The sequence below is a fragment of the Typopeltis vanoorti genome, chromosome 15, assembly GCF_054136105.1.
Source record: "Typopeltis vanoorti isolate ZY-2024b chromosome 15, IOZ_Tvanoo_1.0, whole genome shotgun sequence".
Taxonomy (NCBI): Eukaryota; Metazoa; Arthropoda; class Arachnida; order Uropygi; family Thelyphonidae; genus Typopeltis; species Typopeltis vanoorti.
In genome coordinates this window covers 77,468,050-77,486,403 of record NC_143563.1, presented here as the reverse complement: position 1 = coordinate 77,486,403, position 18,354 = coordinate 77,468,050, and the positions used below count along the sequence as shown (strand labels likewise).

General features: G+C 35.2%; 1 protein-coding gene across 1 annotated transcript in view; it reads left to right on the top strand.

Moving 5' to 3' along the window:
- LOC150098912 (uncharacterized) overlaps positions 1–18,354 on the top strand; it is a 191,436-nt gene that overhangs the window by 2,952 nt on the left and 170,130 nt on the right. The window contains exons 2-4 of the mRNA XM_090404854.1: positions 14,798–14,887; positions 15,147–15,353; positions 15,476–15,727. Of these exons, the coding sequence (XP_090260980.1) occupies positions 14,798–14,887; positions 15,147–15,353; positions 15,476–15,727 (549 nt within the window). The remainder of the gene's footprint in view (positions 1–14,797; positions 14,888–15,146; positions 15,354–15,475; positions 15,728–18,354) is intronic.

Here is an 18,354-nt window from a genome sequence, read left to right as displayed (position 1 = left end):
ATATTTAATTTACTGCTACCTTTCCATACCTCATACCTAGTGGAATAAGGCTTTAGTTGCGAATCATACGATTATCGAACAGAAAAACTGTCTGAAAATCACTGAAAGAGGAGACCTTCGCTTATTCCTTACGAAAATCAAACCAGATATCCAACATTTAGCTTCTCAGCATCAGGCTCAAGGATCTCATTCAATTAAAGGTGATTTCAGTTAATTTTATTGTTTTATGTTGAGTATGTAACTCTTTTTTTTTTCCAATTCAAATATTAGTGGACGGTTAGGAACTTTTACCCCCACGAAAGTTACAAAAGTGGGCGCTAAGTATTGACAGGCTGAAGAACACTGCTCTAGATGTTGGTAGGGCTGAATTTTCTGGACTATAATCATTTTGAAGTACAAGGGACCTAAAATAATTCAAACGAAAACAAACCCATTTGAAAATGAACAGTTATTAACCTTTGAAGAGAAAAATAACTAATATTTTATTTAAAGGCTAATGAGCAATGTAATGCATGTGTAAAAAATTTAATTTCGCTTCTTTTAAATTTAACAAAAATTAATTAACACTTAGTTTTGAATTTTATAATCTCAGAAATAGCATACATAAGTTTGATTTTCCTAAAATGTTCAATTTTATTGACAATCTTCTTTCAACACCATTTGCATTTGATAATCTGTGTATTACAAATATTTCATATCTTTTATTTACCTACGCAGTAGACGAGACTTTCAATCCAATATCCTTGGAGGGTAATGGATGGCAATTCTGTAGCCAATGAAGTTCTAACTGAGGCTCGGCTATTGCTGTTACCCTCCTGCCATGATCAGAGCTTTAATAATAGCTCAATAACACCTTATCCCTACACTGTCCTCTACAGATAACGGGGAAGATGAAAAGCATTCTTGCTTCGCCCCTTTAAGCCAGTCCTTATAAGGACTATAAGGACTTACCTACGCAGTACTTCCTCATTTGGTGGCCGGGATAAGAATAGCCCCAATGCAGCTCATACATGTCGTACGAGGCGACTATAATGAAGTTCTGAGGCTCGGCTATTGCTGTTACCCTCCCGCCATGATCAGAGCTTAATATAGCCCAAAAACACGCAGTCTTCTTCAGATAACGGGGAATATGAAAAGCATTCTTCCTTCTCCCATCTAGCCAGTCCTTTTAAGGACTTTACCTACGCAATTATTATTCATCCTCCACTTGTAAATCGAAGGTGGTCTACATAATTGTGTGTTAAGGTTGTACAATCGTAAAATATTGATATTTAAAAAATAGAAAATAAAGAATAAAATAGCTTATTCCTTCAGTTCTCTTTAACTGTATCTACGAGCATCCTCATAATGGAATGGTGAATGCCCTTCTGTTCATCTGGGAGTAGCCCAATAAAGGATGACTTTTTTACCCCCCCCCCCCCCTCCGCTAGTCTGCAGTGTATACGTGGCCTGTTCTGTGGGATGAAAATCCTTACAACAGCCGTATGAGACGGCGAGCTCACTTGTACTTGAGAACTCTTTAGAAAACGTTCCGCTTTGTACTAAGGACAGGAATCAAACCCAGGTCTTTTCAATAAAAAAAAAAAAAAATAAAGCTTTGTCGTTATCCGACTTGTTTTGACGCTTATTAGCAGTCTTTTTTTCAATGTAAGAACATAGAAAATATCACTATTAGAATTTTCTTTTTCTCATAATACTCGGAGTCATTACCTGCTGAAAACTGCAAACAAACTGGATGATGTTATTACAAATTTCTTTTTTTAGCTTAAGATATCAAATAGCAGGCGAGAAAAGAGCTAACTCAGTAATTTCATATTCCTAAGTTATTATAATGGAGGTGTAACATAAGACAGGATAGCAGATAAAAGTATTGACACTTTTTTTTTTTTTGTCTGTATGATTTTTTTTTTGTGTGTGTGGGGGGGGGGGGGGAGGAACTTCAAAGAGAGTCGTGCCGAGTAGTACGCATGAGTGAAGACAAATGGGCTGCATGAGGAACAGCTGGCACCAAAGAATTATGGGACGGACTTTATTATCTTCGTTCTTTGATGTGAAGAATGAAGGAAATCTCATATATTCAAGCAAGTGCACGAGATTGATGCCCCGCTGTCGACACACGAAAGTAAAAATTTAAGATATTCAAAGATTGCTAACTTCGCATTCCAAGTTTTCGTAAATGTTTCTTCGAATGTAAGAAGAAAAAAAAAATCAATTGTCGTAAATAGTTTTGTTCAGATTACTGGTTACACTTTATTAAAAACTAACTCGTGGGTAAAGTTATACACAATATTCGAAATTTATCTATTTTTATCATATTGACTCTCCAAGGTTATTTAAAAACAAGAGACGATATCGCTGATGACATCGTTTTATCAAAATGTCTCGCATGCGTTTCAAATTCCGTGGTCTCATTCACAGTATAAAAACGGTTATTTTGGCAGTTTTTTTCTTCCTGTTATAAATACCGGTTTTCCTGATGATGTATGTTGCTATACGCGAAGTAAATGAAATGTAAAAAAAACGAAAGAAATACGTAATAAATTACATCATCAAGGTAATGACGTGTTTTGGTACTGCGAAACTAAATATTAAACTGCGCAAGGGCGAAGATTTAAATGAATATGCTCACCAAGTTTCATTATTTAAATCTTTATTTGTTAACGATAACAGAAACGAACTTTGATGTTTTATCAATGTTAGGTTTTGATCTTTATACTGTAGCAGGACTTCAGAAGATACTGAAACGACACAATAGAGTTAAAAATCACAGCACTACAGAGATAATATAGAAACAATCAAACGACAAATGAACTTAGTAATATTCGAAATAATCACCACACGCATTTTCTCTCCTTATGTACAAGATTAGTTGATTTTGCATGATGAAAATCATTTAGTTTTTTTTTTTAGTCATACCCAAGTGTCTAAGTTTATTTCCATTGATTTAACCCGAAGTGTCCAATCCTTCTAGAACAAATAATTGTGATTTGGGTCAACAAATACTTAAGAATTCTGATTTTCAGTAGGCTTTTTGATGATTTCTCATAACATAATTTCCCCCATCCTCCTCATGTGTCAAAATGCAGTTTTTCTTCCTTCTCTCTATTCTAGACAGTCTGTTAAACATTCTCCCAAGAAAGGGATCAAAACAACAAATCATTTTCAATATCAAAATAATATTCGATCCTGTTAGCATTTAGCTGTTCTTTGTAAGGTCTCCAGATTGAAAAAGAACTGTCTTTGCTTTTCTTCTACTACTGAATTTTTTAAACATTGATAACAAAAAAGGGATTGGGGAATGCACGTACAACATAAAATATTGCAAGCACACTAATTAAACAAAAGACAAGAAGATTAGTGCAAGATCATGTTCGTTATAATCACACGTATTAATTCCACTGCGTGCATTTTGGTGAAGTAAAATATATAAATTGAGTTTTCGCGTAGAGTGGGAGTTAATGTTCGTTTTCAACAAAAATTAAAATGACTTGGAAATTTTTTCTCCCTTCAAAGTCATACATATTAAGTTTAATCGAAATCGGTGGTTCACTCTTTATGAGTCCCTTCATACGGACATGAATGAAGCTAATAAGTACTATTCGATTATGAAAGCCATGGAAATGTATCTATCGTCCACTCTTTAAAAGCAAATCATTCTGATCGTTAGAAACAAAAGACAAATCATTCTTTTTTTACTATTTTATTTATGCAAGTAATTCAGAAATTCAATATAAGTCAATCCATAGACTAACTACCACAAAGTTTTCAATTATTTAAGAATTAACGGCATACGAATTTCGTTAAGAATATATAAGAAAAACTCAGAAACGAAGTTTTTTATATTTTTTTTTTCATATTGACTGATAAATATCAACACAGAATTCAAAGCGACCATACTTTTTAATTAACACCAACAAAAAGAAAAAAAAAATCAATTTAAAACTCATTTCTCCGTATATGTCCGACTCGTTACTTGTAAATCTTCAACACATCAGAATTACGTATGTAAAACAAAATCATTCCACTGTTTGACACATAAATGTGTCAAGCACTTTTGGTAAAAGGGGTGGAAACAAGTCGCCTATCCTTTCCCTACCACTGTCAGAGCAGGGAAGGTATTGCTTCTAAAAATCCAGTCAGAGATCTAAAAAAAATACTGCATATATTTAGTATCTGCATGAAATCACACGTTCGTATTTATGAAGTGATTTATCGGGTTATTTAATTATGCAGATGTAGTGTAATGAACTACAAATATATTCGCCAATCTTACCTTAATAGACAAATACGTGTAGTATTAGTTTGAACCTCTAGCGGTGCTCAACAAGAAATTCCACGAAAGCTATTAAAAATATTAATATAAAAAAATGCATTTTTACACTTATCTTTACTTACTAGCTTGCTTTCACTCACGAGAGAAGAAAAGGAAAATTAATTAAACCCTTAACTGATAAAACTATAACAACACCAATTTATACTTTACGCGAAAGTACATAGTCTATTTTGATTAATCAGACAAGGATAAATAATAATTCCCAGACTTTGCATTGAAAGTACTGTTAACGCGTTCTTTGTATCTTCACTACACCTATTTAACTACATTTGCATTGCACCACATCGCTTTAAGACTGCCTAAAGAGTATTGTCAAATATGAGTGCGTCAACGTGAATAGATTTTATTAAATCTTGAAGTCACCCAGACCTAGAACAGCACTTATACTGTACGAAAATGAATAATAATAATAATAGCAATCCGTTACGCATAATCTGCAAAATTATTCTTAAATGTCTCAGCTATTTCTTTTAACGTGCTATCATTAATAAATGTTCCATTTCCAAGAAATATTCCCGGAATTGTAAACTATAAAAATTCCAAGACATCCTAGGAAGACAGGACATTCCCTGGATGTCGCAGAATTCAATTTCAGAAGTTATTATGCAAAGTACCTGGCGGTTGGCAGTCGTGCCCTACCGTTTCCAAAATCCTACCTCGTTGTACACCACTGGAACTTCAGCCGGGAAGACATTTTTCTTCTGCAGACACTAACTGTAGTATCGAAACTTTTTAGTTCACTTCTAACCAGTAGAACGAATGTCCCAAACACTTTTGCAAATTAAGCACACTTTCAAATATTCGGCTGACACCCCCATATTCTTGGTCGTGCCAGTTAGTATAAATCCTTAATTGTCGACTGCATAATTACTATTTCGAGTTACTACACACCGTACGCATAAAGCATAACTAATAATTTATATTATAATTCACTTACATAATTTTCGAAGCATTAACAACACCAAAAGCCAGCCAAATGCACCAAACGATAGCTAACCTTTTACGATAATAGCATTAGTTTTTTAAAGTTGTTTACTGAAAATGGCGTAGACTTCGGGCTTGTATCAGCTACTCTCGACCCAGATGCCGCTAACAGTGGAAGGCATCAATACTTTTTTTTAAAAAAAAGCAAATATAACGACATAAAATACATTATTATTGTTGCTATTTTATTAATAATGTGTAACAACACAATGATGTTTTATTTTGTTGTTATACAGCAAAATAAACAGTTAATTCTAATATATGCAATATTCATAAAGTAAATTAAAGTAATAAATACTTTAATAGTAAATTAAAGGAGGAAATTACCTACTACTTGAGCAGCAGACGAATACCGCAAAGAAGCATTAGAGAAATATTTATAAGACTTTAAATTAAAGGTGAAGTAGTCGTAATAATAAATAAATAAACTTGTGCTCGCTCTAAATTCTATATGTCGCTGCCTATTCTCAACTCTTTAGTAATAACACCAATCAAAAGGGGGGGGGGGGGCAGTAAAATGAACCATTCATTTAAAATATGCGGTTTCTTTGTGAGATTTTTAATGGACCGTTTTTCTTTACTTTTCTTGATCGGAAATGAAAAAGCATAGTGGTCAAAGAATCCATAGCATGTTAGACATCCAAACAAATCTCTGTGATAGAATAAACTATCTCTTCGAGCTAGTTTATTCATTTTGTTGGCGGTTGCGATAGTGATACGAGGCTGCCAACTCATAGATTGGTTGGATTATCATGTAGGCAACTAACCAACACTTCTACACGCTTTTCATATTTATATTAACTGCACGTGTTCTCGTATTATTTATTTTATTTTTATTTTGTAAAAATAAAAATAAAAACCATTTTCAAGAATGAAAATGGTTTTATTTTATTTTTATTTAGCGTATCGGTAAAAATTCAAGAAATTAATGAGCAAAGCTATACACACAGATTGAGAATTCAATTAACCAATCGATGGCACTTTTTAGTAATAAACAAGCTCCTAGGGCATCTAGGGAAAGAATGGGGGGGGGGGGTCATCAGTGATATTATGTATAGCCTACACCACGTCACACACGCAAATTATAAAATTAATTATAATTTGGTATTTCCAAATTATAATTCATTTTAAAAAGACTGTAACAGTAAAATATGTTTTAATTTTCTATTTAAATTAGTCATTTCATATAGAATATAAAGTTATATCGTAAATGATATTTTTTTAATTAACAAAGAACTAATTTTTTTATTAACTAAAGAACTAATATTTCAGAGCACACTATATGAACAGTATGCTTCTATAGCATACTTCTTTCAGGAACGTGAGATTGACATTAATGGCTTTAGGGATGAAGGAAGATGCTTTTCATATTACCCACTATCTGATCTGTTCGGGATACAGTGAGGGAAAAATTTTATGAGTAGTTTGCTCGCCCTGAATGGGCATGGAGATTATGTACCGCTATAGGAAATTAAAATGGCTTTTGGTCTTTTATGCTTGAATAGATCCGTTGCATCGCAGGATATAGCTTGCTGAACCAGATCATTGGAGTGTATGGACGTTTTTAGGAAAAACTTTGTTGCTAAAGATTGTAGGCAAGAGAAGAGGTAAGGAATATTTGTATCTCGATGAAATTAATTGTTTCTGACTAACCATGGAGCGTTTAGAATCAATCACAAGCACTTGTTTTGTACACGTTGCAGTTTGAGAATGCTAGTATTGGAGGTATGGCTCCAGGCTGGAGAAGCATAAATGACTATGGGACAATTCGTCAGCTGGTATAAAAGCAATTTGATTCTGATGTTTAGCTTGCTGTTCCTGTTAATTAGGGGGTAGATCTGGGCGATGGCTTTAGATGCCTTTGCACACGTAGTCTTGATGTGCTGGTTAAAAGTTAATTTTTTGCCCCGCACTACACCAAAATATTTTGTCTCTGTCTGACAGAGAATTTTAGTATTGAATAGTAAGACGCCTCCTGCAGGAGATATCGTTCTTGTGAGACACATCTAAGGCCCTCGGACAGCCCTAAAATTAGGGGATATCACTCATACAGAACGGACAGGGTAACCTACACAGGCAGCGGCACTGCTATCTTTATTAAAAATTATATCAAACACAATTCTGTAAATACCCCCTCCAACCTCTAACCTTGAGGTCACAGGCGTATAGATTTTTCACAAGTTCGGCTGGCAGACTGAAAATCTATGTGGTCTACAACCCGCCGTTAAAAACCCTACTACATACACATCTAAATTCCGTCCTGGGCACTAGAGAATAATTCATTATTGCCGGGGATTTAAATTCGAAACATCCTGCATGGAACTGTCGGAAAAATCCACTTCAGGCAGTTGTGGCAGGTCCCTCTGAACCAACCCATCACAGTACGTTCGGCACTGCTGACTTCCTGGATATAGCTATCCTGCAAAATATCAAATTCCAGTATAGACTAAAATCATTGAATGAGCTGACATCTGATCACAACCCAATTCTACTCCAACTGGGAAAGCAAAAACATCTGTCTCCTCCTCACTCATTTATATCTTGGGAGAAATTATCAAAAGTACTCCCGGACTACATCGGTCCTGTTTCTCATATAAGTTCAAAAGAAGATATCGAAACCGCAGTCACAAGCCTCACCCAACAAATTAACTCCGCTATAATGGCAGCCTCCTCCTACAAATCTGTCCCCAAGCCTGGTCCTCTGCCAGAAGACATTATGAACTTGATCAGAGAAAAAAACAAAGCAAGGAAAAGACTTCACAATACCCGCTCGTAAGTTCTTAACAGACTAAATGGTGCAGAGTTGTACTCAAAGCTTACAGAGATCAATTATGGGAAGAAAAGTTAGCTTCTATCTCACCTACTGATCACTCTATCTGGTGACTACTGAGGAATATCAGAAACAAAGGCAGATCCCTTCCCCCTCTACTTTCTGACCAGGACCTTGTTCACACAGACGTAGAAAAGGCAGAAGCTATAGCAAAAAATTTAGAAGAACAGTGCAAGCCTTCATATGAAAACTTTGACTTTGATCACTTGTATAAAATTCACAGATAGGTCAGACACTCATTAAAATTCTCTGATACCGATACTCACCATATTACACCCACATCACCTGCTGAAATATATGATATTATAAAAAAATTAAAGAACAAAAAAAGTTCCTGGTCCAGATGGCATCACAAATAAAGTGATCAAGCTCCTATCCCGAAAAGCTGTGGTGCACCTGACCATAATCGTAAATGCAATCGTGAGATTTCACTATTTTCCTACCACTTGGAAAATGGCTGATGTAATCCATATACATAAGCCAGGCAAGGACCCATACCTGCCTCAAAATTATCGTCCAATCAGTCTCATCTCCAACCTGGGTAAGGTTGCAGAAAAAGTCATCCTCTCACGACTTCAAGCCTCAGTAAATGAACTAAGCATCCTTCCAATAGAACAATTTGGTTTTCGGCAATACCGTAGTACTACTCAACAAAATCCTCAGAATAGTTGAATATATCATCACCAGCTACAACTGGCATCGATACATAGGAGGTGTTTTTCTTGATTTATTCAAAGCATTTCACAAATTTTTGCACTTTGGATTGCTACATATGCTTATCTCAGCCGGTATTTCATTGAAAATGGTACACCTAATTAGATCATATCTATCTATCTATCTACAGAAACCAAGAAAATGACACAACTCAGCCCAGCTCCATGTCTTGGCCGGAGTTCCTCAAGGATCCTTACTGGCTTCCTTATTGTTCTCTATATATATGTCAGATATTGTAATAAAAAAATGGTGTATAGCCAATAGAAAATAAATTGAAAATATCCAAGATGTTGCTATTATTTTATATTTATTTTTAATAACATTTTTATTAATACGTTTTTTAAATATATTATTTAATAAAAGGAAACAGGCCATGAACTGCAAAAAAAAATTGTAATATGATTCTTGTTAACTGTGAGGTAGAATAGTTTCGCTCCACTCCGGCTATAAAGCCAAATTGCATTCTCAAGTTTGTAATCTGGCGTTTATTCATATTAATAAAATATTATTAATTCATAAAATATATGAAATTATAAATAAATATATCTAAACAACATTATTTAAATAAAATTTGTTTAAAACAAATATAAAATGTTAGAAAACTTGGATATTTATTATTACTATTATTTCAAGTTCATTTAAATAATAATAACAAATGTATTCGCGATATAAATCGATTTTGTATTAGGATCTATTAATCCGATATTTTATAAGATGTAATTTTTTACTGTATAGAGCTTGGTTGATTGTTGTGTTTACTCTATGAAAGTTCGCGTTGTTGGCCAGTGACTGCTGTAGTGTACAGATGTTGGTCAGTGACTACTGTAGTTTTGACATGATTATAGAAAAGCAAGGGAATGGTAGTGGCCAGTTTAGCAGAGCAAAATTCAATCGGCATATCCATACATATATAGCGATTTATTTATTTTAAGCAAGTGCTTTCTCTGAAATGGTCTATTCATGGCATTTATCTTTTATCATGTTTACTTAAAGCTGTTTTCTATGTTCAATATATATAATTACAGAAAACATCTGAATGCTCGCTACTGTATTTAATTATAGCTTGTATGTTTTTCGTTTTACTTTTGTTTCTTTATCATCCAATGTTTCACTCAAAACTAATAAGCCTGCTTAACTACTTTCCTTCTAACAATATGTTCAATTTTATTCATAAAAAATAAACCTTTTAATGTTTTATAAATGCAGTTTTTCAAGCCGTATTTATTCCTTCCTTTGTATGACGTTTATCTGTTTGAACTTTAATCCCTAGAGATATTATCTCACCGCAAGCTTCTTAAATTTGAAATCGTTCCATTTGTTCCTTCAGTTATGCTGCCTTTTCTATTTCAACAATTCACTCACGAAATCCTTTCGGCCATCTTTTTGCTGCGTTTATTCAGAAATGATCCCAACAGGAAAAACTCTGAGATAAGTAAGTCACACTTCTTCTTCTCAACTACTTTCTGATCTCTCCCGGTTACCTTCAGAAAATGCTAAGTCCTTATAAGGACTGGCTTAAAGGGGCGAAGCAAGCATGCTTTTCATCTTCCCCGTTATCTGTAGAGGACAGTGTGTGGATAAGGTGTTATTGAGCAATTAAAGCTCTGATCATGGCAGGAGGGTAACAGCAATAGCCGAACTTCAGTTAGAACTTCATTGGCTACAGTATTGCCATCCATTACTCTCCAAGGGTATTGGATTGAATGAATCAATCACCGCATCTCACTGTCGATTGATCCAATCATCACTCACCAGAAAATGTTAAGCTTCGGACTAAAGAATTTTCTACAAACTCCTTTATAAAAATAAAAAGGTGTTTTAGAATTTATTTAATTTCACTTTTAATTTACTAAAAACTTAATTTTTTCTTTATTATTTTTATTTATTTTTATACTTCCATATATTCGAAATAAAACTTGTCTTCATTCTTCCCCAAAATGCTTACTAACAGTTCTCATTATATGAGCAATAAATAATTTCGATTTTTTCCCCCATACCACTGTATAAACATCGTACTGCTCTGTCTACTTGAATGTTATCTATTTAAGTAAGATTTTAAACGTTCCCTAAAGATATTAGTCATTCACCCTCCTCCTATACATTAAATACAAATCTGTAACCAAATAAATTATTAACATTAGAAAGATCTCGAGAAATTTTCTCAGCAGCGATATTAGTTGTACAAAAGCTTTTACTTTAAGGCCCTAGGGCCAAGGAAGTGGACTTAGCTTTCTCTAAATTAAAACACTGTGCGCGCGCGCTATTCTGAACGTTAAGACAACATTTAAGTTGAATGCACTTATGGAGAAGTTTTCCACATGTTCTTTAATGTTGTTATAAACAGATCGACGTCAAGTACGTTTATTTTATTTCGAAATAAGAGCAACTGAACTTCTTCTTTTTCTGTCATTCACATCCACGGAAGGTCGGAATCCTGCCTTACAGAACAAACATGGAATTCTTTCCACTTTAGGGTTTGTTAATCAGCAGGACTCATATCGAGTGATAAATCCATTTATCACCTCAAGACATTCACAAACATTCATACTCATAGTGAAATTCGAACCCACAATGTGTTGGTTAGAGAGCAGATAGGCTATTCACTTTGCCAACCGGCCTGCTATTATTATTATTGTTATTATGAGCAGTAGCAGTAACATTTTGCATGCGTATTCTCTAGTTAGCTTTTATGACACAAATCTTTTAAACTCTAGTTTTCATCTCGCAACTCAGAAAACACAGCCAGCACTTCAAATCTAAATCATCTAAATCAAATTTAAAAAGTTAATCGAGAACTATGACAGGCTACCTGTCCATGTTCACGTTCATTTGCTTATAGTCCTTATAAGGACTGGCTTAAAGGGGCGAAGCAAGAATGCTTTTCATATTCCCCGTTATCTGTAGAGGACAGTGTAGGAATAAGGTGTTAATGAGCTATTAAAGCTCTGATCATGGCAGGAGGGTAACAGCAACAGCCGAACCTCCTTCATTTGCTTAAGCATGACTTTCATTTGCTTAAGCATGACTAAAGAATTTTATACACACTCCTTTAGAGAAATAAAAAGGTGTTTTAGAATTTATTTAATTTCACTTTTAATTTACTAATAACTTAATTTTTTTGTTTATTATTTTTATCTACTTTTATACTTCCATTATTTTACTTTATTTATTTCATTTTTTTATTCTATACGAGAATTGTTTTTCTATTATTTTTAATTTCTCCCTTCTAAATTATACTTATAAGTGTTGTATATATGCATATCTTGTACATATGTCTATTCGAAAAATTTTATTTTTAACATTAATAAATGAAAACTATATATATATATATATATATATATATATATATATATATATATATATATATATATATATATATATATATATATATATATATAATAAACATAATTATATAATTTTTAAAAATAACTTTTATTTCAAAATCCCATAAAATTTATTTAATACTTCATTGCAATAGCATCTCTTCCTCAGATAACTTTCCTCTAGGGTGTTTTGTGTATCTTATCTTTCTTGTCTCATGAGCCTTCAGCGAATGTTTCTGTCGAGTCATTCATAATACTCACGTCATTACTATACGGATGCCTATTTCTCCTCTCCCCCCCCCCCCTCTCCATTACCGGCTAAAATTTGTTGCCTATCGGGATGTGACATCTTTAGGAGGCCATTACCAATTTGCGAACAAACACGCCTTCTCTTTTTTGCAAAGACTGCCATGAGAAAATACATGTCACTGTTGTGACGTACATATTTTCATTTACTGGTGGCGACATCTGGCTTTTGTATTAATAGCTCTCGGCGGCTGATTTCAAACGAATAATTTATGCGTCTGCTACTTTACGTGTTATAAGTCTTTGAAGAAGTCTGGTCTGCTTGCTAGATTTTGTTTTGTTTTCTTTGCTCACTACTGGCAAATTTATGACTCTAACCAGAGCGAATAACTTTATCATTCGTTTCCTTGCCCATTAGAAGGCTAAACATCATTTCATTTAAATGGATACACAACATATTGTCAAATATTCAAGATGGATTTTCCTGAATTTCCTTAAAAAAAAAAAAAAAAATTCATGTCCGAAACAAAATATTAAGATGCTTCAAAAATGGGTATATTATTAAAGTGTACTTCTTTTGGAGTTCAGTGAATGATAATACTGAATAGTGTTTTTTTTTTTTTTTTTTGCTAGATGGGGGAAGCAAAAATACTTTTCATATTCCCCGTTATCTGCAAAGAAAATGTATGGATATGGTAATATAGAGCTATAGGCTCTGATCATAGTAGGAGGGTAACAGCAATGGCCAAGCCTCAGTTAAAACTTCATTGGCTACAGCATTGCCATCCATTACCCTCCCTGGGTACCCATTTTAATCGCCTTATACGACGTGCATGGGCTGCAGTGGAGCTATTATGTAAGTAAATCCCTTTCTATAAATTAAGACGATCCCCCGACCACTTCTCACGAGTGGCCATAAGATCGTCCAACTCAGCGTTGGTTCCACTCAGTGACGTCCCCCCCCCCACCACTAACACCACTGAGCAGAACTGCTCAAATTCCAGGGAAAAGCATCCACCGACAAAAGCCCTCACGGACCACGCCCGAGAAACCCACCCGAGAGACTCAAAATGCTCTCTCAGTGCAACCCTCCCCCCCAAAAAAAATCTAAACCTACCCCCTCACCGGGAGCAAAATTCCGGAAGCAACCTAAGAGAGCGAAGCCTCAAAACTCTGCGTCCCATTTTAGTCTCATCTTACGACATGCATGGGCTGCAGTGGAGCTGATACGTAAGTAAAGCCCTGTATAAAAATTAGGACAATCGCTAGACCACTCCATAGTGGCCGAAAGACCGTCACTGAGTGGAGCCAACTCAGCGTTGGCTCCACTCAGTGACGCCCCCCCGACCACTGAGCAGAACCGCTCAAATTCCAGGGAAAAGCATCCACCGACAAGGCCTCTCACGAGCCACACCATAGAAACCCACCCCAGAGACTCAAAATGCTCTCTCAGCGCAAACCCCCCCCAGAAATCTAAGCCCCCCCTCACCGGGAGCAAAATTCCGGAAGAAACCTAAGAGAGCGAAACCTCGAAACTCTGCGTCTCATTTTAGTCGCCTCTTACGACATGCATGGGCTGCAGTGAAGCTGATACGTAAGTAAAGCCCTGTATAAAAATTAGAACGATACCTAGACTACTCAATAGTGGCCGAAAGATCGTCCAACTCAGTTGGTTCCACTCAGTGATGCCCCCCCCCCCCCCACCACCACCACCGAGCAGAACCGCTCATATTCCAGGGTGAAGCATCCACCGACAAAGCCCATGACGGGCCACGCCAGAGAACATCCACCCCAGTGACTCAAAATTCCTTCTCAGGGAAAATCCCCGAAATCTAAGTCTCCCCCCCTTTCTTCCGGAATTTTGCTCCCCACTGGGAACAAAATTCCGGAAGAAACCTGAGAGAGCGAACTCTCGAAACTCTGCGTCCATTTAGTCGCCTCTTACGACATGCATGGGCTGCAGTGGAGCTAATCTTATCCCAGCCACTGCGGGTAGCCCAACCCTGAATGTATATATAAATAAAGTTCTTTGATCATGGCAGGAGGGTAACAGCAATAGCCTGAATGTCCTTAAAAGCTGTTGTCATGGCTGGAACACGGCAATAGCCGAACCTCGGTTAAAACTTCATTGACTACAGCATTGCTATCCGTTACCCTGGAAGTCCTTTTTAGGACGTCCAGGTTAACGGATATCCGCTTTCTCAAAATAATTTTGATGTATACATAAAATTAATGAATATTTTTAAAATTTACAATATTAGTGATTCAGGCATAACTTAATTAATTAAATACAAATGTAAAAAGTAATTAATTAAAAATAAATGTAAAAGGTAATTAATTTTTTCAATATTTTCTTTCCTAAAATAGGACTGCTGGCTGTAGTGCTCTTATTATGTTTCTTACAACCTATTGTCTCCATTTTAGACACAACTATTTGTATTCCAGGAAAAAAGTCAGGTATAATTACATAAATTTTCACATTATTTACTTAACATTGAAATCTGGTGATACAAAATTTTATACTGTTGATATTTTGTGAAATCTTTTATAATAAAAGGTCGTTTACTATTATTTATTTTATATTAGAAGAATGAAAGTTTCTCAAATATTAGCAGAATATTATAATTTGGTTCAATAATAATAATATTTTTTAAATTAATAATTAATCAATGAATTTATCAATAAATAATTACAAAAAAATTTTTTTTCATTTTAGATATTCAATTTCCATCTACTGACCGAGCCTTCTCTGTTAACACTCAAATAAATCATTTTAATAAACAACGCACTATAGAAATGACCGAAATTGTTGACGAGGATCTCAAAAGAGCTGCTGTTGAATACACCAGTGTCAATCGTAAAGTGAAATACATTGTTAATCTCCAAGAAAAAACATACATAACACTAGATTACGGTGCTTATGGTAAGTTCTTCAATACATTTATTCTCCTTTATATTCTAACGTAATTTGATTGTCCATTTGATTTAGTTTTAGTAGCTGCAGATAACTTTCTGATAATTCATTTCTTTATGCATTACTTGCAGGCATCGAATGTTTAGAAGAGAAAAAGCTACCGCAGCCATCAGTGGATTATCTATTCACGGAAGAGATGTTCGACTATCCTCTTGGAATCCGGAATTACATACAAACGATACTTTCGACACCAGAATATGCTGCCAAATTGCAATTTAGTCAGAGTATTGAACCAGTTAACGACGTGCATGTTGAAAAATGGAAACTGTGTACTTATGATTCATCAACCGATTTTACTCTTTCTATAGAGTTTTCATTTGCCAGTAAGTCTTTTACTTAGCGCTTTTGTTTCACTGCTAATGTATCTAATGTAATATATAAGTAGTTGAATACAGATCCGACATTGTGAATGCAGTTTTGGATCATGCAGTAATCCTCCAACTTCTCAAGAGATACAATTACCTTATGTTTTTTTTATTTTTTTCATATAATTTATTCCCCAAAAGTCCAGATCCAATAACCAAGGGCTTGATGGAGACCAAGCCGTTGGTTTTTCACTCCCTTAATCATGCAGGATGGAGCATATAGCTGGCCCTCTGCGGGTAGTGAGGCTAGCGATTAGGTCTGGTTCAATAGGGATTGCTTTAGGACAGTGTTTCTCAACCTCTGGTCCGCGGACCACAGGTGGTTCGCGACGATGAAACAGGTGGTCCGCAGGCAAACTTAAATAAATAAATATATATTTTTTAATTATCCAAACAAAACAAATTAAAATTGAATGTTCATTCCATGAACATTCTGCCGCTACAATATTTTTTTTTAGCGCCAGAATGACTAGTAATAAAAGAAGGGGTGAAGTGAACAGCAATATGGTTTTATTGCTTCTGCCTTTCCTTGCTTTTTTTTTTTTAAATTTTCAGTAAACATGAGTTATACACATTTCAACCAATTGCTTGTTTTGTATTGATTTTTATTGTTGAAGGGTTTCCTCCTTCGACCAAAGCTCAATATATCTTCAGAAGTGCTAAGTAATACTCGCACAAAGTGTGTCGTGAGTTAACCAGTGTTTATATATTTTTCGGAAACGTTTTTTTTTTTTAATAATGGAAAAGTGGCTTAGAACTAGGACTTTGAAAAGAAAAGATGATGCTAACACTAATTGTGATACACGTGTTGTATCGGCCAGTAAATCTGATACTATTACAGAAGAAGAAGAAACAAGCAATTCAAAGAAAAAATACAGTATGAGATGTAACAATTCATATTTAGAAATCGGGTTTACTTGGTGTGGAGAAGAACGTTAACAGAAACCTCAGCGTGTTTTGTGTTATGTAGTGTTGTCGAACGAGTGCATGAAACCTACGAAACTCCGACGATATTTAGAAACTAAACATTGTGATGTGAAAAATAAGCCAATTAAATTTTTTCGGTGACGATTAGGGACATTAAATCATGGGAAAGATATAGTTTCGGCCATGGGTTCCATTAATAGCAAAGCACTGGAAGCATCCTATCTCTTAACTTTGCGCATAGCGAAAACAGGGAAACCTCATTCTATCGGGGAAAATTTACGACTTCCAGCTATAAAAGATGTGGTAAAAACTATGTTTGGCAACAAGTTACCAAAAGATATTGATTTGATTCCTCTTTCAAATGACACTGTCGGTCGCAGAATTAATGATATGGCAGGTGATGTAGAATCTCAGTTAATCCAAAGAGTTAAGAAGAGCCTTTATTATGCATTACAAATAGACGAGACTACTGATGCTACAAATGATGCGCAGTTAATATGCTACGTAAGATATGCGCATGATAACAACATTCATGACGATATTCTGTTTTGTAGAACTTTGTCAACCCGAACAACTGTAGAAGAAATATTTCACACTCTCAATAATTGCATAATACACAAAGGCATCCAGTGGGAAAAATGTATGGGCTTCTGTTCGTATGGAGCTCGACCCTTGCAGGCAGGCATAGTGGGGTCGTTTCTAAGGTCAAAGAAGAAGCTCTGGCTGGGTACATTATTTCATACATATGGAAGCGTATGCCTCCTGAATTTAAAACTGTGGTATACAACGCTGTCAAGCTAGTTAATTTTATTAAGGCTCGACCGTTAAATAACTGATTATTTTCAGTACTCTGCGATGAAATAGGCAATAAATATATACAACATTTGCTTCATTCTGAAATTCGCTGGATTTCCAGGGCAAGGTCATTTCAATTAAGGCACAAAGTTTTATTGTTTGTAAATGAACGTAATTCTGATTTTGCATCACTCCTTCTTGACGAAGCATGGTTATCAACACTATCCTATCTTTGAGACATTTTTTCGAAATTAAATGAACTAAATCTCTCCCTTCAGGGAAATTCTTTAACTGTTCTTGATGCTTATGACAAAATAAAGGCATTCGCGAATAAAACTAGTGTTATGGATTAGTTATGTAAAAGACAGACAATTGGCACCTTTTCCAACATTGGATTCCTTTTTTAGTGGAAAATGATATTTTTGTTGGTTCTGAGTTTCTGGAAAGGGTTTGTGACCACCTCAAAACTCTGAATAACTTTTATAAGAAATTTCTGTGGATTCGCGATCCATTTCAGGCTTAGTCACGTGAACGACCTTTCGTTATCGAAAAAAAAGAACAGTTAATTGAGTTTTCAAGTGACAGTGAGCTTAAAATGCAACTCCGTGATCTTCGTTTGGCTCGATTCTGGATCTCGCCTTCAGTGACAAGTGAATTTCCCGAATTATCTGAAGAAGCATTGAAAATCGTCACGCAGTTTTCTACAATTTATCATTGTGAGAAAGGATTTTCATCGCTCCTTCAAATAGAAATTTCTTCTTCTTCCTCCCCTCAAGTATTAGGCCTAGTGGCCTGTTACACGGCTATCCTTGGCCCTTCTAAGCCTGTCCCGAGGATAAGGTGACTAATCCTATGCTTCCCGG